Below are 20,995 nucleotides of genomic sequence, written 5' to 3'. Positions count from 1 at the left end.
AAGAAGACCTGATCTGATTAGTGGAGAAAGATCAGAAATAAGACTGTCTGGTAAAACACATTATAAGACTACATACATGTACGTCAGTTTCTCGTACAATATATATATAACAGGAGGCTGGTGATGGAGGATCGCTCATAATAACGTCCGAGGAGCAGCCTCAGGACTCAGAGGGAGGAGCAGCCTCAGGACTCAGATCCTTTCTGAGATATGAACCTAAAGAACCATTAGAGAAAACAATGTTAAAGTTGTTCTAATCTTTCATGGACAGACTCCCTGTCACATAACTGGTATCGCATCTGGTCCAATTATGCAAGATTTTAGTTCTAGGCTTTCGAGATGAATGTGATTCAGACTATAAAAATCTCTCTTCCTCTCTCCATCCATCTCTCTCTCTCTGCTGCAGTGTGAAGTTCCTGGATAAGATCCGCTATGTTCACACATTGGATGAGTTGAGCCAACTGATTCCTATGGACCACATACAGATCCCAGAATGTGTCCTGCAGTAAGTCCCCAACCGCCACCAGGGGTCACCGATGAGGCACCTTGTTCAGCCTGCTCGCCTTACCGGAGACACAGCTTAGCTATGGTGTGTGCTATGTATATCACAGGAGGTTGGTGGCACCTTAATTTGGGAGGACGGGCTCGTGGTAATGGCTGGAGCGGAATCAGTGGAATGATATCAAATACATCAATTCCATTTGCTCCGTTGCGGACGTTATTATGAGCGATCCTCCCATCACCAGCCTCCTGTTATATATATATGTACGGAATGAGTACATGTATGTAGGTCTATATGTGTTTACACAGACAGTCTTATTCTGATCTTTTTCCACTAATCAGATCAGCTCTTTTGCCCGTAATTGGGCAAAAGATCAGAATTGGGCTGAGTAAACGCAACATAAGAGAGCTTTTAATATAAGGGTCTAAATCAGAGTGATCCCTCTCAATATCAGGTTGCAAAGATGGTTAGCTGCCAGGAATAGAAAATTTAACTAAACTAGTTGTTTCTGAAGTAAATAACCAACAACATTACACTCACACTAGTTGTATTTATTTCCAGATATGATGACCAGAAGAGGACAGCACAAAAAGAAAGGTAACAGAGACATGTTTTATGTGGTAAGCGTAAATACACGACATGATCAAAAGTATGTGGACACCTGCTTGTCGAACATCTCATTCTGAAATCATGGGCATTTAATATGGAGTTGGTCCTCGCTTTGCTGTTCAAACAGCTCCCACTCTTCTGGGAAGGCTTTCYACYAGATGTTGGAACATTGCTGCGGGGACTTGCTTCCATTTACCCACAMGAGCATTAGTGAGRTCGGGCACTGATGTTGGACGATTAGGMCTGGCTMGCAGTYGGCGTTCCAATTCATCCCAAAGGTGTTCAATAGAGTTGRGGTCAGGGTTCTGTGAAGGCCRGTCCATTTCTTCCACACCGATCTTGACAAACCATTTCTGTATGGACCTCGCTTTGTGCACGGGGGCATTGTCATGCTGAAASARGAAAGGGCCTTCCTCAAACTGTTGCCACAAAGTTGGAAGCACAGAATTGTATAGAATGTCATTGTATGCTGTAGATTTAAGATTTCCCTTCACTGGAACCAAGGGGCCTAGCCCGAACCATGAAAAACAGCCCCATATCGTTYTTCCTCCTCCACCAAACTTTACAGTTGGTGCTATGCATTGGGGCAGGTAGCGTTCTGCTGGMATCCGCCAAACCAGATTAGTCTGTCGSACTGCCAGATGGTGAAGCGTGATTCATCACTCCAGAGAACGYGTTTCCACTGCTCCAGAGTCCAAAGTGKCGGCGAGCTTTACACCACTCCAGCTGATGCTTGGCATTGCACATGGTGATCTTAGGCTTGTGTGCRGCTGCTCGGCCATAGAAACCCATTTCATGAAGCTCCCGACGATCAGTTCTTGTGCTGACGTTGCTTCCAGAGGCAGTTTGGAACTCGGTGGTGAGTGGTGCAACCGAGGACAGACTTTTTTTTACGAGCTACGCGCTTCAGCGCTCGGTGGTCCCTTGTGGTCTGCCACTTCGCTGCTGAGCCGTTGTTGCTCCTAGACGTTTCCACTTCACAATCACAGCACTTACAGGAAGCTACGTTGAAAGTCATTGAGCTCTTCAGTATGGGCCTTTCTGCTGCCAATGTTTGTCTATGGAGATTGCTTGGCTGTGYGCTCAATTTTATACACCTGTCAGCAGTGGGTATGGCTGAAATAGCCGAATCCACTCATTTGAAGGGGTTTCCACATACTTTTGTAGTGTACATATGTCCTATCCTTTATAATGTCCGGCCCATAATAAATATCTCTTATGGAGTCCATAGGCAGGAGATGGAGCATGCCAAGTCTGCACCCCCTACGGAAAGGTGAGCCTATTTCACTGTGCAGACAATACAGCTTCTGTACAGTACAAAGAGGTTCACAAATCAATTGATTCCTTCTTTACATTGACTGAGACTTTTCCACAGTCAACCTAGCCGGCAAAATGGGTTGAATTGAAGCCATCTCAATCAGATAACAATCAGTTCAGGTTGTAAACTGATCGTAGTGAGATCATTTTGACCAGCTTTGTCGGCTACGAAGAGGCTTTGTTGAGGTAAAACAGAATGACCCATAGCTCTGATCCAGGGCATTACATGCGACAATGAGGCTCAGCATCGGAAAGACGCACATAACACCCTGGACCAGAGCTATRCGACCCACTGCTTTGCGTCACAATCACAAGTTCGTATTGAATTGTGGCAACAACAGGCTACAACACACAGCAGGAGCTGTAGGTATGACGCTTCCGCTGAGACGTGTTTACAGGCCGAGGTCAATGTTAGAGGACACAGGTCACAACCTTTGACATTAGGTAACATCTCTCCCTATCAGTTCTAACAACTGCACTCTGTTTTAACTGATCACAAGGTTTTCATGTCAGTCAATTTTACTGAACTTTATGATCGACGTCTATTAAGAGGACGTCATTAGGACATGTATCTACAGGACAACCTCTTCTTAGGTTTTTAACTGTGTCAGCCTGTCCATGCTTCACATTAGGACATTAGGACTCTCCATTTAAATATACGTACCTGGGTACCTCCCCCCCTTCACATTAATTTAAAGTCTGTTACATAAAGCTCATCTGCTCCTCTCCTTAGCACATTGTATCTCTCTATCACTGCCAAAGTTCAGGGCTATTTATACTAGGAAACATTACCAGGACATAACTAGAACAGAGTTGCAGCTGGTTGAAAAACAACACGGTTGAGACTAGGGAAGTACCCTCCCCCTAGAGTCTCATCAACCTAGTGTCTCACCACTCTAGTGTCTCACCACTCTAGTGTCTCACCACCCTAATGTCACAGCCCTCAACAACCCTTCTGTTTCCTCACCCTAGTGTCTCACCACCCTAGTGTCTCACCACTCTAGTGTCTCACCACCCTAATGTCACAGCCCTCAACAACCCTTCTGTTTCCTCACCCTAGTGTCTCAACACCCTAGTGTAACCACCCTAGTGTTCCAGCCCTCTACCACCCTAGTGTCTCAAAACCCTAGTGGTTTACCACCCTAGTGTCTCACCACACCCAGTGTCCACTACCTCAGTGTCCCTGCCACTCACCACCCTAGTGTCTCACCACCCTAGTGTCTCATCACCCTAGTGTTTCACCACCCTGGTGTCACACCACCCTAGTGTCTCATCACCCTGGTGTCACACCACCCTGGTGTCACACCACCCTAGTGTCTCACCACCCTAGTGTCTCACCACCCTAGTGTCTCACCACCCTAGTGTCTCACCACCCTAGTGTCTCATCACCCTGGTGTCACACCACCCTGGTGTCACACCACCCTAGTGTTCAAGCACCCCAGCAGGTGTTTATTTTACAATGCCCTCTCTTCCTCATCACCCCAGCAAACCACTGCACTCGCCCCACCACCTCAATGTCTCAGCACCCCTACCTCCCCAAAACCCCAGCATTACACCACCAGTGTATCTGTCTGTCGCAGACTGTGCTATGTGTCCTAGTGGTCTATATATCACAAGCCATAACCCTTACCATAGCTGCCATTGAGATAGGCTGATACACTAAGGGCCTTGGTTAATATCCCTGGAATGGCAGGGGGACGGGGAGGGAGGGAGGGACACTGTCTCTTGTGTACAGGGGGGAGAGGATCAATAAATAAACTGAAATATAACACAAGAACTAGCTTACCTCAGTGGAATGATATTAATGAGGAATTAGCCACTGCAGCATGTTGAGTTGTATTTATATAGTAGAYTGTGGGCTGTACTGTATGCCCACTTTGGGATGTTGAGTTGTATTTATATAGTAGACTGCAGGCTGTACTGTAGGCCCACTGTGGGGTATTGAGTTGTATTTATATAGTAGACTGTGGGCTGTACTGTATGCCCACTTTGGGATGTTGAGTTGTATTGTAGACAGTGGGCTGTATTATATATATTTTTTCTGTTAAAAAATATACTATATACTGTATATCTATATTATAATTTTGTCAATTTTTCAGATGTTAAATGAATTACTAAATTTAATTTTCAAGCCCATGTTTTACCCTAATTATTTATAAGACTTTCTGAAACCGGTATTTTGAGGAGGGGGCACACTGACTGGACCACGCAAATCTCACAAGTATCATACACCTCTAGCTCCCGGGCTACTATCCAATCAAATCCACATTGACATTATCCCACCCCTGGTTAGCCACAATTGGCTTAAAAAGCCAAAACATAACACAATATCAGCCAATTAATTCCCAGCAATATTGMCCCTGTATTTTAGTGTGCTGCGCACATTTGTCTATCATTCACTTCATGTAGACAGTTATGATAACTCTAAATCTTCTACATTTTCTGTTGAGAAAGACTKTCCCSAAAACCTTCTCAGTTAAATGTTAACTGCAAAGTAGGCTTACCTGGCAGAATCATATCATGATTATTTGTATCAACCTGCTGGGCTTTTGTTTTGTAAAATCTGTCATGACATATAGTATGCCGCAGCAAAAACGTCACTAGACCAGCAATTGGTCAGAAATACAGTGTAGACATTGTTAATGTTGTAAATGACTATTGTAGCTGGAAACGGCTGATTWAAAAAAATATATATGGAATATCTACATAGGCGTACAGAGGCCCATTATCAGCAACCATCACTCCTGTGTTCCAATGGCACAATGTGTTAGCTAATACAAGTTTATCATTTTAAAAGGCTAATTGATCATTAGAAAACCATTTTGCAATTATGTTAGCACAGCTGAAAACTGTTGTCTCTGATTAAAGAAAGCAATCTAAAACTGCCTTCTTTAGACTAGTTGAGTATCTGGAGCATCAGCATTTGTGGGTTCGATTACAGGCTCAAAATGGCCAGAAACAAATACCTTTCTTCTGAAACTCCGTCAGTCTATTCTTGTCTCTGAGAGAATGAAGGCTATTTCCATGCGAGAAATTGCCAAGAAACTGTAGATCTTAACACACACTGTGTACTACTCCCTTCACAGAACAGCGCAAACTGTCTCTAACCAGAATCGAAAGAGGAGTGGGAGCCCCGGTGTACAACTCAGAAAGAGGACAAGTACATAGAGTGTCTAGTTTGAGAAACAGACGCCTCACAAGTCCTCAACTGGCAGCTTCATTAAATAGTACCCGCAAAACACCAGTGTCAACGTCAACAGTGAAGAGGCGACTCCGGGATGCTGGCCTTCTAGGCGAGGCAAAAGAAAAAGCATATCTCAGACTGGCCAATAAAAATGAAAGATTAAGATTGACAAAAGACACAGACCTGGACAGAGGAACTCTGCCTAGAAAGTCAGCATTGTGGAGTCGCCTCTTCACTGTTGGCGTTGAGACTGGTGTTTTTGCGGGTACTATTTAATGAAGCTGCCAGTTGAGGACTTGTGAGGCATGATGGATGCATGATGCCCCTGACCATGAAGGTGGTTAACTTCCAAGACCGCCCCGGGTACACTAGAGACCAAAGCTCCGCCGCAAGCGGCGGTGTTCTTTGATGTTACACTGTACTGTAAAGAGTAAGGTTAATGGAAGCTGCCATTTAGGCAGGGACATACACCAGGCTCTGGGCTGGATGAGGAAGGGCACTATCTGTTCTGTACAGGAAGTAGAGGACAATATAAATAATTAAACTGAGGCGGTGTAACTCAAGGGGTTCCTCAGTGGAATGATATCAATGATGAATTCAGCTACTGGGCTCAGCTATCGTTCTTTATATGAAGTTATTGTTGGTGGTGGTGTGATGGTGATGTTGGTGGATGATGATGGTGATGTGTGGTGGTGATGTGGTGGTGGTGGTGATGTTGGTGATGGTGTTTGTGGTGGTAGCGATGATGATGACGGTGTGGTGATGAGAAGGACGATGATGAATGATGGTGATGGTGATATTTGAGATGATGATGGTAAATAGATGGTGGTGATTATAATGATGATGATTTAAAATGTGTGTCTATCTAAAACCATTCCAGGTAAAACAAGAATCCACAACCCTGCTGAGGATTCATGAGGATAATGTCTATCAATACAGGGTAAAAGACTTCTTGGCTGAAGATAAAGGACTGATGGAGAAATGATGAGGACTGGTGTGTGGGTGAAGAGGGCTCCTGACATTACATCAACATCATCCTACCTGGTCTTACTTTCCACACAGCAGATACCCTGGTCTGTCTGTACCATGGAATAAACCTACCCTGGCAGATAGCCTGACCTCTGTCCGTGGAATAAACCTACCTGGCAGATAGCCTGATCTGTCCCGTGGAATAAACTACCCTGGCACATAGCCTGACTCTGCCCGTGGAATAAACCTACCCTGGCACATAGCTGACCATCTGTCCCGTGGAATAAACTACCCTGGCACATAGCCTGACCTCTGTCCGTGGAATAAACCTACCCTGGCAGATAGCCTGGCCTCTGTCCGTGGAATAAACCTACCCTGGCAGATAGCCTGACCTCTGTCCCGTGGAATAAACCTACCCTGGCAGATAGCCTGACCTCTGTCCCGTGGAATAAACCTACCTGGCAGATAGCTGACCTCTGACCCGTGGAATAAACCTACCCTGGCAGATAGCCTGACCTCTGACCGTGAGCAAATAATCCTCACCCTGGCAGATAGCCTCGCTTCCACTTACCATTTCTCCTTGCATGAATAAATCAGCTGTGATCCAGCCTACTGCATGATGAACATTCATTGGCCTGATGCCAGACGGCTGGATGAACTCTGTGAAATGTGTTTATTTCCTTCAAAGGGACAAGAACAGGCTTTGGTTGGTACAAGCCAGATGTACATAGTTGTAATAACATTGTAATAATGTAATGTATTAACATTGCTGTAATACAAGTATGGAGGTATATGTGTGCAACAAGCAATAATGTTAAGTGTAATAAGTGTTTTTTTCTTCAATGTATAAATTCTAATGTTTTTAAATAATGTGCAATAAGCAGTTCCTCTTCTGAACTGACCAAATTAATTCAGWGGTTGTTACTGCTGTAACGAATGAAATATGTTTTAGCTTTCTCTATTGCTCCTTTGTGTGTTGTTGTGTTTTCTGAAGGTTACTAGACAGATGGCATGCTGGTTAAAATGTTCTTCCTCATCATCTCAGATTTTTTTTTTAACTAGCCTCGGTAAAAAAACTAGCCTGGGTACCAGTATGTTTCTGTTATCATTTCACGCCTCGCCACTTCTCATCATGCCATGTTTTGGAGTGGCAAGGAATGGAATGATAGTACAGACTGGTACACAGGATAGATCAAAACATTMCTGATGATCTTAGTTTCCTGGTTTATTGATGATCTGTCTCAATTCCTCTATTTCCATGTAGAGATCTTACTTTACATTTAATCTATTGTTACACATATGATGCAATGCATTTAAAGAACCRAACTAACTCTTTAAATTATGTGAACTTATATATTAGTATGTGCTGTTCATTGTTTGTAATAAAATTTTGTTGGAAAAATCCAATCAAGATACWCCAGTTCTTGCTGTCGAACAGCCTCTCCATATTATTTGACCTATTAAAGTGTGATTGTTATTGTGAGTGGAATGTTTTTAATTAGTAGTTTAATTGACTGGCAGCTAAAAACAGAGAGCTTTTATTGCTGTTATTTGTGTTAGGCGTAGCGACACAGGGGAACCCAAGAGCAGACTCAGATGAGRAAACAGGGATGAATGAACCAAAATATTTATAGTTACACAAAGATATATGGAGCGCAGATCCGGGRAAGCTTGGATGAGTTGCAGAAAAAMCAGATGTGGAGACTGAGGTTGGAGTTAGCTGAGTAGAACAGGGTAAACAGGTCCTGAKGGGAATCCAAGRTAGTGSTGGTGAGTAAAATCCAGAGCAAGGTAGTTGGGTGGTGAGATGTGGAACAGGARACWGGAGCCAGAGACAGAGCGGTAATGAGCAGAGATTACGATCTGGCARAGTGGAAGTGGCAGGACTGAGTATTTGTWGAGGTCTTGATTATKGAACGAGTTGCAGCTGGTAGGKATCTGCTCTGACTCCAGCACACCTKTYTCCAACCACACAATCACACAAAAAGGGAGAGAGAGTGTACAGGGGGAGTAACTGCAGATCAAGAAGACACCGGATGAATACCAGAGGGAGTAGCAGGAGCAGATGTGACAATTTATGAGTACATTATCTCTTATACACACACACACGCACACACACACACCCACACATAAGCCTGCTGTTGCTGCTGAGGCTGTAAGCACAATGGTATCAATGCCATTTCCCGGTAATAAAACTGAAGAGACTGCCACATTTTAATAGATCCTTTTAGATTAACTCCAGGCCTATATAGAGCCAAGAGTTGTTCCTGGTTAGGTTAGAGCATTACATTTGGCTCTGCATAGGTCAACTCCTGGCCCACTTGACAAAAGCAAAGCCTTTATAAATATCAGTCATTCTGTGAGTCCTTACATAATTCATGTCCAATAAACAAATGATTTATAGATACAGATCAAAATATTGTCCTCACTTGCTCTGTCCTGTTCTGTCCTCTCCTGTCCCCCTGTTCTGTCCTCTGCTGTTCCCTTATCCAGTCCTGTCCTTTCCTGTCAGCCTATGTCCTGTTCTGTCCTCTCCTCCCTGCTATCACACCCTTAAACATGAGACCTCCATGTTATCACACCCTTAAACATGAGACCTCCATCTTATCACGCCCTTAAATCAAATCAAATCAAATCCAATTGTATTAGTCATATGCGCCGAACACAGAGAAATGCTTACTACGAGCCCCAAACCAACAATGCAGTTAAAAAAATATGGATAAGAATAAGAAATCAAAGTAACAAGTAATTAAAGAGCAGCAGCAAAATAACAATAGCGAGACTATATACAGGGGGGTACCGGTACAGAGTCAATGTGCGGGGTCACCGGTTAGTTGAGGTAATATGTACATGTAGGTAGAGTTATTAAAGTGACTGTGCATAGATGATAACAACAGAGAGTAGCAGCGGTGTAAAATAGGAGGGGGGGGGGCAATGCAAATAGTCTGAGTAGCCATTTGATTAGGTGTTCAGGAGTCTTATGGCTTGGGGGTAGAAGCTGTTTAGAAGCCTCTTGGACCTAGACTTGGCGCTCCGGTACCACTTGCCATGCGGTAGCAGAGAGAACAGTCTATGACTAGGGTGGCTGGAGTCTTTAACAATTTTTAGGGCCTTCCTCTGACACTGCCTGGTATAGAGGTCCTGGATGGCAGGAAGCTTGGCCCCAGTTATGTACTGGGCCATTTGCACTACCCTCTGTAGTGCCTTGCGGTCAGAGGCAGAGCAGTTGCCATACCAGGCAGTGATGCAACCAGTTAGGGTGCTCTCGATGGTGCAGCTGTAGAACCTTTTGAGGATCTGAGGGCCCATGTCATATMTTTTCGGTCTCCTGAGGGGGAATAGGTTTTGTCGTGCCCTCTTCACGACTATCTTGGTGTGCTTGGACCATGTTAGTTTGTTGGTGACGTGAACACCAAGGAACTTCAAGCTCTCTGTGGTGTCATCGGTAAACTTAAGGATGGTGTTTGAGTCGACCGATTAATCGGAATGGCCGATTAATTAGGGCCGATTTCAAGTTTTCATAACAATCGGTAATCAGCATTTTTGGACACCGATTATGTGTCCACGAGGGGACTGCGCTGACTACCTGTTATGCCAGTGCAGCAAGGAGCCAAGGTAAGTTGGTAGCATTAAACGTATCTTATAAAAAACAATCAATCTTAACATAATCACTAGTTAATTACACATGGCTGATGATATTGCTAGTTCATCTAGCTTGTCCTGCGCTGCATATAATCGATGCGGTGCCTGTTAATTTATCATCGAATCACAGCCTACTTCGCCAAACGGGTGATGATTTAACAAGCGCATTCACGATGTGCACCAATGTGTACCTAACAATAAACATCAATGCCTTTCTTAAAACCAAAACACAAGTATATATTTTTAAACCTGCATATTTAGTTAATATTGCCTGCTAATATGAATTTCTTTTAACTAGGGAAATTGTGTCACTTCTCTTGCGTTCCGTGCAAGCAGAGTCAGGGTATATGCTGCCTGKCTTTTTGCGATCTGTGTGAAGACCATTTCTTCCTAACAAAGACCGTAATTAATTTGCCAGAATTGTACATAATTATGACATAACATTGAAGGTTGTGCAATGTAACAGCAATATTTAGACTTAGGGATGCCACCCGTTAGATAAAATACGGAACGGTTCCGTATTTCACTGAAACGTTTTCTTTTCGAAATGATAGTTTATAGTTTCCAGATTTGAACATATTAAATGACCTAAGGCTCGTATTTCTGTGTGTTATTATATTATAATTAAGTCTATGATTTGATATTTGATAGAGCAGTCTGACTGAGCGGTGGTAGGCAGCAGCAGGCTCGTAAGCATTCATTCAAACAGCACTTTCCTGCATTTGCCAGCAGCTCTTCGCTGTGCTTCAAGCATTGCGCTGTTTATGACTTCAAGCCTATCAGCTCCCGAGATTAGGGTGGCAATACTATAGTGCCTATAAGAACATCCAATAGTCAAAGGTATATGAAATACAAATGGTATAGAGAGATATAGTCCTATAATTCCTATAATAACTACAACCTAAAACTTCTTAACCTGGGAATATTGAAGACTCATGATAAATGGAACCACTAGCTTTCATATGCTCTCATGTTCTGAGCAAGGAACATGTTTCATTATTTATTTGAGACTAAATAGATTTTATTGATGTATTATATTGTTAAAATAAAAGTGGTCATTCAGTATTGTTGTAATTGTCATTATTACAAATATATATATAAAAATCGGCCAATTAATCGGTATCAGCTTTTTTGGTCCTCCAATAATCGGTATCGGTATCGACGTTGAAAAATCATAATCATTCGACCTCTAGTTGTTACCTACCCTTACCACCTGGGGGCTGCCCGTCAGGAATCCCGGAACATATTCCAGTCTGTGCTAGCAAATCAGTCCTGTAGCTTAGCATCTGATTCATCTGACCACTTTTTTATTGATCTAGTCACTGGTGCTTCCTGCTTTAATTTTTTTCTTGTAAGCAGGAATCGGGAGGATAGAATTATGGTCAGATTTGCCAAATGGAGGGCGAGGGAGAGTTTTTCACGCGTCTCTCTGTGTGGAGGAAAGGTGGTCTGCATTAAAGTCCCCGGCCACTAGGATTGCCGCCTCTGGGTGAGCGTTTTCTTGTTTGCTTATGGCGGAATACAGCTCATTCACTGCTGTCTTAGTGCCAGCCTCTGACTGTGGTGGTATGTAAACAGCTACGAAAAATACAGATGAAAACTCTCTAGGTAGATAGTGTGGTCTACAGCTTATCATGATATACTCTACCTCAGGTGAGCAATAGCTCGAGACTTCCTTAGATATCGTRCACCAGCTGTTRTTTACAAAAATACATAGTCCGCCGCCCCTTGTCTTAYCAGAYGCYGCTGTTCTATCCTGCCGGAGCAGCGTATAACCAGCCAGCTGTATGTTGATAGTGTCGTCGCTCAGCCACGACTCCGTGAAGCATAAGATATTACAGTTTTGAATGTCCCGTTGGTAGTTTAATCTTCCACGTAGGTCATCTATTTTATTGTCCAAAGATTGCACGTTTGCTAGCAGAATGGAAGGAAGCGGGGATTTATTCGATCACCCACAAATTCTCAGAAGTTTTCTCCTCCTCCTCTTCACAAAAATCACAGGGATCTGAGCCTGTTCCCGAGAAAGCAGTATATCGTTCGCGTCGGCCGCGTCAGACTTGTTAAAGGAAAAAGAAAGATTCTGCCAATCCGTGGTGATTAATCTCAGTCCTGATGTACAGAAGTTATTTTCGGTCATAAGAGACGGTAGCGGCAACATTATGTGCAAAATAAGTTTAGAAAAATAATATACTAACAAAAAAACACAATCGGTTGGGGGCATGTAAAACGTTTGCCTTCTTCTCCTGGCGCCATCTTAGAGACCTCCATGTTATCACACCTTAAACATGAGATGTCCATGTTATCACACCTTAAACATGATACTTCCATATTATCACACCCTTAAACATGACACCTCCATGTTATCACACCTTAAACATGAGACCTCCATGTTATCACACCTTAAACATGAGACGTCCATGTTATCACAGCTTAAACATGAGAAGTCCACGTTATCACACCTTAAACGAGACCTCCATGTTATCACAGCTTAAACATGAGAGTCCATGTTATCACACCTTAAACGAGACCTCCATGTTATCACACCTTAAACATGAGACGTCCATGTTATCACACCTTAAACATGGACCTCCATGTTATCACAGCTGTTATGGCTGCAGGGGGCGTATTGAATAACTGGAAAAAAGGTGCACATTTTCAAACGGCCTCATAATCAATTTTTGCTCATACAATATGCATATTATTATTAGTATTGGATAGAAAACACTCTCTAGTTTCTAAAACTGTTTGAATTATTTCTCTAAGTGGAACAGAACTCTTTTTACAGCCCATTTCCTATCCGGAAGTGAGATTTCCAAAAGCGATGTCTCTCTTCAAGACCTTGTCTATAAAAGGGCATGTCACTTAGGACTGTAGAAACACGTCATACGCCTTCCTGGGTGTCATGCGGAAGTGAGAGCAGAAATGACTTGATTATCTCGTCCTGGGATTGAACACAACCTCTTGGAGTGAGAGTTGCGCACTTTATTTATTTTTCTGGGCGAGAGTAGGACCTGGACTCGGCTCCTGGAAAACACTCGTTAAAGGTGAATATGATCTCTGGCTTCGATTTTATTTGATACATGTCACAATATCATCCTAAAGTATGTTTTTTCAATATAGTTTAATTATATTATTGAAATTTATTCTGGACTTTAGACGTGATGCTCGCGAGAGAAGAATTGGTTCAAGAACGAGAGGTTAGCAACGCACGGCCAGTGTGCTTGCTAATTCAAGAGGGAAATCGTTCGTTATGGATCCAAATAAAGACGGTTCTGAACAAAGGACCCTTGGAGAACATTCTGAGTGAAGATCAACAAAGATAAGGACCCAATTTGGGATGCTTTTTCATATATCTGTCGAACTGTGCTATGCTACCGTTTGACTAGAATCAATGCTGCTGTGTGCTAGCTATTGTAGTAAGCTAATATAACGATATATTGTGTTTTCGCTGTAAAACACTTCAAAAATCGGAAATATTGGCTCTATTAACAAGATCTTTGTCTTTCATTAGCTATCCACCATATATTGTTCTGAAATGTTTTATGATGTGTAATTAGTAGTTGACGTTGGTGTCTGTATTTTCTCTGGCTACTCCCGTGCGATTTCTGACTGTAGCTATGATGGTAGCAGTAATGTAAAACTGATTTATAGCTAAAATATGCACATTTTTTGAACAAAACATAGATTTATTGTGTAACATGTTATGGACTGTCATCTGAGGTAGTTTTTTCTAGGTTATTTAGGTTGGTTCTAGGTTAGTTAGGTTGGCTTGTGCATGCTACTTGCATCCTACTTGTGCTGTGAAAAATGTCTGTCCTCTTTTTTATTTGGTGGTGAGCTAACATAAATATATGTGGTGTTTTCTCTGTAAAACATTTTAAATCGGACATGTTGGCTGGATTGACAAGATGTTTATCTTTCAAATGCTGTATTGGACTTGTTAATGTGTGAAAGTTAATATTTTTAAAAAAAAATAGATTTTGAATTTCGCGCCCTGCACTTGAGCTGGATGTTGTATAGGTGTACCGGTGTCGGGCTGCAGCATAACAAGTTAAACATGAGACTCCATGTTATCACAGCTTAAACATGAGACCTCCATGTTATCACACCTTAAACATGAGACCTCATGTTCACCTTAAACGAGACGTCCATGTTATCACACCTTAAACATGAGACGTCCATGTTATCACAGCTTAAACTTGACATGTCCATGTTATCCGATAGCTCCAATCCAAAGTCCAGCTCTCTAATGCCTAACAATAATAATCACAGGGATGAGGGTCATAGTAAAAGGTTTAGCTTCTGATCCAGGTCACCCTCTCCTGTCCAAAGAAAATAAGCACAAGCTGCACCACTCCGCCGGGCGAAGTGCCAGACATGTACAATTCATGAACCTTTTAAATGGTTAACTCGTGAGCCAGGCCTAGTAATAGTATTACTCAACAAAATGACTGAGAAGCTTTGAAGTTCAAAGGGTTTTACAGTTCAGAAACAGAGACGTAGTTTGTGATACAAGACATCCTATCTAGTGGGACCCCAAACAGACAGACAGGCAGAGACAGGCAGGCAGGCAGACAGACGACAGACAAGACGACAGACACAGACAGACAGACAGACAGACAGACAGACAGACAGACAGACAGGAAGGCAGACAGGCAGACAGAAATACACACACACACACCGGCAGCAAAGAGGCATGGGGTCACATGGTCACATGGACAAGGGCCATGCCACTATACCGTCTTCCAACCAAGCCTTGGTTGCATCAGAAGTATGTGTGACTCAGTGCCAACAGCCGAGCCTGATCCTGCCGAACCCACCAGCCCATACCGGCCTAATGTTACTCCTAAATATAGTCCCAATGGTTTTCCCCACCACCAAGCTGTCGAATCGTGGGCATATTTACCCTCTCAACTACTCCTCCCAGCCTACAGTGCAAAAGGCCAGGGTGGTCAAAATATGATTGTTTTTCATTTGGTTTATTTCATTACTTTAAGTGGGGTTGATTTAGTTTGCCTTGCATATCGGATGTGCCATTGCACTGGGAAAGCTAAATTAAGTTCACCATAGAGTATCTGAAAGAAATCAAATAGCCTCACATAGACCCAGGTCTAGTGAACCAAATGGATTCATTAAACACACTGCGCTGATGCACTACAGACCATTAGATACAAGCCTGGAGAAGGAGAGTGAATCATCCATACTGGTCTCTAACCGTAACCTAACAATCTCTGTTTCTGTAAATGATTAGCCATAGAGCCACACCCTTTTCTACACATTTCCTGCTCTTTGTATAGTGACTGGAGGTCAAGGCAAGGCTAGTGGACACAGCAAAACCAACATTGGGCTTTTTCACTTGCACAGGGCTGTGTATTGCTGTGTATTCTGTCATTTAAGAACATAGAATAACATATTCATGACAACAATAACAGACCTAGCCACAAATCTCAGGATAGGTAGAATAGAATAGAATAACTTTATTTTCAATAAAACCTACTTAATGTCACAGTCACATTTCCCATAATATTATGACCAGCTTGAGCAATAGCAAATCTGATCATGACTACAATATTGTTATCTTCCATAATATCTAAACTCAGCAACAACAAAAAAACGTCCCTTTTTCAGGACCCTGTCTTTCAAAGATAATTCATAAAAATATAAATAACTTCACAGATCTTCATTGTAAAGGGTTTAAACACTGTTTCCCATGCTTGTTCAGTGAACCATAAACAATTAATGAACAAGCACCTTTGGAACGGTCGTTAAGACACTATAAACTTACAGACGGTAGGCAATTAAGGTCACAGTTATGAAAACTTAGGACACTAAAGAGGCCTTTCTACTCTGAAAAACACCAAAAGAAAGATGCCCAGGGTCCCTGCACATCTGCGTGAACGTGCCTTAGACATGCTGCAAGGAGGCATGAGTACTGCAGTAAATTGCAATGTCTGTACTGTGAGATGCCTAAGACAGCGCCACAGGGAGACAGGACAGACAGCTGATCGTCCTCGCAGTGGCAGACCACGTGTAACAACACCTGCACAGGATCGGTACATCTGAACATCACACCTGCGGGACAGGTACAGGATGGCAACAACAACTGCTAGAGTTACACCAGGAACGCACAATCCCTCCATCAGTACTCAGACTGTCCGCAATAGGCTGAGAGAGGCTGGACTGAGAGCTTGTAGGCCTGTTGTAAGGCAGGTCCTCACCAGACATCACCGGCAACAACGTCGCCTATGGGCACAAACCCACCGTCGCTGCACCAGACAGGACTGGCAAAAAGTGCTCTTCACTGACGAGTCGCGGTTTTGTCTCACCAGGGGTGATGGTCGGATTCGCGTTTATCGTCGAAGGAATGAGGCGTTACACCGAGGCCTGTACTCTGGAGCGGGATCGATTGGAGGTGGAGGGTCCGTCATGGTCTGGGGCGGTGTGTCACAGCATCATCGGACTGAGCTTGTTGTCATTGCAGGCAATCTCAACGCTGTGCGTTACAGGGAAGACATCCTCCTCCCTCATGTGGTACCCTTCCTGCAGGCTCATCCTGACATGACCCTCCAGCATGACAATGCCACCAGCCAGTGATTTCCTGCAAAACAGGAATGTCAGTTGTTCCATGGCCAGCAAAGAGCCCGGATCTCAATCCCATTGAGCACGTCTGGGACCTGTTGGATCGGAGGGTGAGGGCTAGGGCCATTCCCCCCAGAAATGTCCAGGAACTTGGCACGTGCCTTGGTGGTAGAGTGGGGTAACATCTCACAGCAAGAACTGGCAAATCTGGTGCAGTACATGAGGAGGTTCCGCATTGCAGTACTTAATGCAGCTGGTGGCCACACCAGATACTGACTGTTACTTTTGACCCCCCCTTTGTTCAGGGACACATTATTCCATTTCTGTTAGTCACATGTCTGTGGAACTTGTTCAGTTTATGTCTCAGTTGTTGAATCTTGTTATCGTCATACAAATATTTACAAATGTTAAGTTTGCTTAAAATAAATGCAGTTGACAGTGAGAGGACGTTTCTTTTTTTGCTGAGTTTATATGATGTATGCATATCTAATCTCCATAATCTGGTTCTTGTCCCTATCATCAGTTAAAGCATGGGGACTTGCCTGGAGAGAATTATCATTGTGATTCACAGCTTAGAGTCAAGCTATTTATTCTGTTGTCTTCTAGGAAGCCAATGATGCCTGACAGAGCTCCAGTATCAGCTGGTAAAGGTTTGACATGCTATGCAAGGGGTGGTCTGGGTTTTCAGACGGCGTGTGTGTGCGTGTGTGTGTGTGACCGCTATGCTGACTGAGTTCCAGTGACAGGTGGAAAAATCGGAGCTATGCAAATCTAGCACAGTAGCACCGCACTCCAATTGGACATAGTTCCGGAGTACAGTAGAAGCTAATTGGCTACAGTAAAATGGACTGATTGGACAGAGTTGAGCCACGAGGTGTGACATAAATAGTGACGCTGTGGTGAATCCTTTATATGCTAGGCAGAGATACTCTATCAATGAAGTAGTAAAGGGAACATTCTAGCTATAAGAGAAAGAAAAGAAAGTTTAAAGGACTTTTCTTTTGAAAGTTATTTTTTTTATATAGGGGTTCCTTTCCTTCGTCTAACACCGACGTAGAGTAGTTACTGCTACGGACCAAGATCAAGATATCATCATGAAATTCATTATAGGAATTGGCGGGTAAGTCATATCTAATGAATATTAATATTGAAAACAAGTTTACTATTTTACTATTTGTTATGACGGTAAGAACATAATTCAACGTTTCYAATATTGATAATACCAAACGTATTTCTGTAGCCGAAATTAATGGTCCACACAAGATCAAGTGGACCGGATATAATTTATAGAAAATGATGTTCATTGTGTTTTTTCATTATTCTGTCTAGCGTGACCAACGGTGGGAAAACCACTCTAACCAATACATTGATCCAGGCTTTGCCCAACTGTTGTGTGATACATCAGGATGACTTTTTTAAGGTAAGACGCTTCATCACGTTTATGTCTCTCAGCCCAGAAAGCTTGACAACATCGTGTTTACTTATTTTATTATCCGTTTTTTTATGATCAAAAAACGAACAGATTGTATAGCCTACAGTAGTCTATTTAATTGGAGTTACAAATAAAGAAAAATTGGCCTTGAACACTTAATATCGCCACCTACTGGTGGAAAGTCAGTAAAGGATGACCAGACAGAGCTACCGTATTCCACCTGCAGATATAATGTGCCTAACATTGTCTCCTGAAGAACCAATGAAAATGTTTAAATGTTTACATCATTTGAAGTTCAAACATTGCATTCACCTTTCATGTAATGCAACAATCGTTTTACTGCATGACAGTTATTAACGTTCATTTGACTTTGAACATTTTGATTCACCCCATAATGATCTGTATAGTCTGTGTTGTCAATGTCAACAACTTATTGCAAACTAAGGATCATTTAAAAAAGGGTTTATTTTTTATTTAAAGGTCAGTGGATGAATATCACTGACTGTCAACGGCTGACACCGTGTACCCTCTCCAGTACGACTACAGTGCCCTGCCCACATGTTGAGCAGTTAGGCCAAGTGCCAGCAGCATGGTTGGGGTCAATTCTATTTCAATTCAGTCAATTCAGGAATTGGAGTTGGAATTTGGAATTTAGAATTGGAAATGGAATTGGAATTTCAATTTACTTCCTGATCCCATCCCTGGCCCTTATAAGGCATTATTTACGGTACACTGAGGGTGCAGGTTAGCCTTTAGCTGTTTGCCTTAGTGGAGACGATGGTGTCGTTAGCTTAGCTCATGTCCAGGTGTGATCAGCACTGACTGGTTACTACTCTGTCATCATCACCTTGAGGTTGTAGCAATGTTTTCTTGGTGACTGTTATTTCAGAAACCCGATCAGATAGAAGTCGGGGAGGACGGCTTTAGGCAGTGGGATGGTAAGAGTTGGATTCGCTGTAGGAATGAAAACAAACACTACGAGTAATGTACTCTTTCCCTTTAATTGACATCTTCAAAAGTTCCTCTGATACTTTTGTAATAGACAACAATTTACCTGCAATTTTAAATTACATTTTTACAAAAATTCTGTGAATGCTACGCCAGTTACTAGAGCTTACTGTTGTGTTTTGAAGCACATTGGCTGCTGTGCTGTTTTAGTTCCCTGGTGGTGAAGCATATTGTTCTGTCTATTCCCTGTTCTCTAGTGATCACATCCCTGGATATGGAGGCCATGGTTAACACTGTGGAGGGATGGCAAGAGAACCCAGTCAAGTTCGCCCGCTCCCACGGCGTCTGCGTCACACCTGAAGCAGAAGACTCAGACCCTGATAACGGTATCCACATCCTCATCGTGGAAGGGTTTCTGCTCTATAACTACAAGTAGGTTGTTTTCCTACAACATTTACATTGACATGTTAGCGACAACAACATTTTGCCTGAGTTAGTCTGTAGTTAGACTCTCTCTCTCTCTCTCTTCCCTTCAAGGACAATAACGTTCAATCGTATCTTACTATACACTACTATTGACTTTATCAATTCAAGTTAACTAGAGTTTTTCTTGGAACTCACGGCTTGTTCTTACCACTGTTTGTTTTGTTTCCTGCAGGCCTATCGTTGATGTCTATGACAAAAGTTACTACATTGCCATTCCAAAGGAGGAGTGCAAGAGGAGGAGAAGTACAAGGAACTACAAAGTCCCTGACCCCCCTGGTCTGTTTGAAGGCCATGTCTGGCCCATGTACCTGAAACACAGGAAAGAGATGGAAGACAACTACCATGGTATAGGTATGTACTGGACACTACTGCAGAGTTCATATCATGTTTATTAGGATCAATTATTATAATATATGTGTGTATTTAACTTTTCCACTATTTTTACTATGGTTTATAAAGACTAAATTTGAGGCATTTTGCCCCTCAGAGTACCTTGATGGCTTGAAACCTAAAGAGGAGATCTACAGCCAAGTGTATGAAAACATACAAAACACCCTGCTCAACAACTTATAGGTAAATATCTCCATACAAAACACCCTGCTCAACAACTTATAGGTAAATAAATACATGTATTGGATCACTTACGTGTACACATATAAATCGGCATTAATGTATCGCATGCTAATAATTGTTATATCTCTCTCTTCCACAGCAGGGAGTCCGAAGACTTGTGTATAAACTTGTAAATAATAATATTGTGGGAAGTGCAACATCAGTACCATACTACTGCCTGAAATGAATATTGATATGTAAATAGTTTAAGGCCTAACTTATTTTTTAAAAACTGAACGGCAGAAGCATTGTATTTTGTATAATCACATGTAACCTTTTCTAAGATGCTTTACCGGTGTTGAAACACATGGAGAACAGGTCTATGTGCTTCCTGTGTTTTCATGGTTAACAAAATATCATCCCACACTGAGAAGAAAGATTGTGTCTACAACATAAAGAGACCTATGAATCCATCTACTGTGTTCTGTGGTTATTCTCAATCCAATGAACTTTCAATTTACAGCTTTCTAAACGGGGAAATGTGGCAACACAAGACTAGCATCCAGTAAACGCAGCTATTATTACAGTGAGAGCATTTAGAAAACTATTATATTATACCTACAGAAACATATACAGCTGTGACATCTCATCCATATCATTTTGTACACTGAAGACAGATTCAAGATCAACACAAATGCTTCGTCTCTGTTTTTTTGTGGGGTTTTTTTTACATCATTTTACATCAGCTGCTCTGATACCACCCTGAACTGTCGAA

General features: G+C 42.4%; 1 protein-coding gene, 1 long non-coding RNA gene and 1 pseudogene across 4 annotated transcripts in view; 2 read left to right on the top strand and 1 right to left on the bottom strand.

Annotated features, from left to right (window-relative positions):
• The window catches only part of LOC112070771 (caytaxin-like), a 37,613-nt pseudogene extending 31,032 nt beyond the window's left edge, over positions 1–6,581 (top strand).
• Positions 150–20,995, bottom strand: part of LOC112070772 (uncharacterized) — a 28,581-nt gene continuing 7,735 nt past the window's right edge. The window contains exon 3 of the long non-coding RNA XR_002893963.2: positions 150–216. This is a non-coding gene — a long non-coding RNA (uncharacterized lncRNA). The remainder of the gene's footprint in view (positions 217–20,995) is intronic.
• LOC112070770 (nicotinamide riboside kinase 2) lies at positions 17,726–20,693 on the top strand. 3 transcript variants are annotated; one of them, XM_024138220.2, is made up of 7 exons: positions 17,726–17,922; positions 18,132–18,222; positions 19,124–19,172; positions 19,440–19,614; positions 19,841–20,019; positions 20,156–20,241; positions 20,384–20,693. In XM_024138220.2, exons 1-6 carry the CDS (start codon positions 17,897–17,899, stop codon positions 20,239–20,241), a joined length of 606 nt encoding a protein of 201 aa, XP_023993988.1. In that variant the 5' UTR covers positions 17,726–17,896; the 3' UTR covers positions 20,384–20,693. The 3 variants fall into 3 exon arrangements, with proteins under 3 accessions (XP_023993988.1, XP_023993987.1, XP_070295220.1); XM_024138219.2 differs by having other exon boundaries at positions 17,727–17,922; positions 20,381–20,693; XM_070439119.1 differs by lacking the exon at positions 17,726–17,922 and having other exon boundaries at positions 18,149–18,212; positions 19,113–19,172; positions 20,381–20,693.

This window comes from Salvelinus sp. IW2-2015, unplaced genomic scaffold (assembly GCF_002910315.2).
Source record: "Salvelinus sp. IW2-2015 unplaced genomic scaffold, ASM291031v2 Un_scaffold1421, whole genome shotgun sequence".
NCBI classification, from domain to species: domain Eukaryota; kingdom Metazoa; phylum Chordata; class Actinopteri; order Salmoniformes; family Salmonidae; genus Salvelinus; species Salvelinus sp. IW2-2015.
The sequence above is the reverse complement of the archived record's forward strand: the minus strand, read 5'-3'. Positions and strand labels throughout refer to the sequence as shown.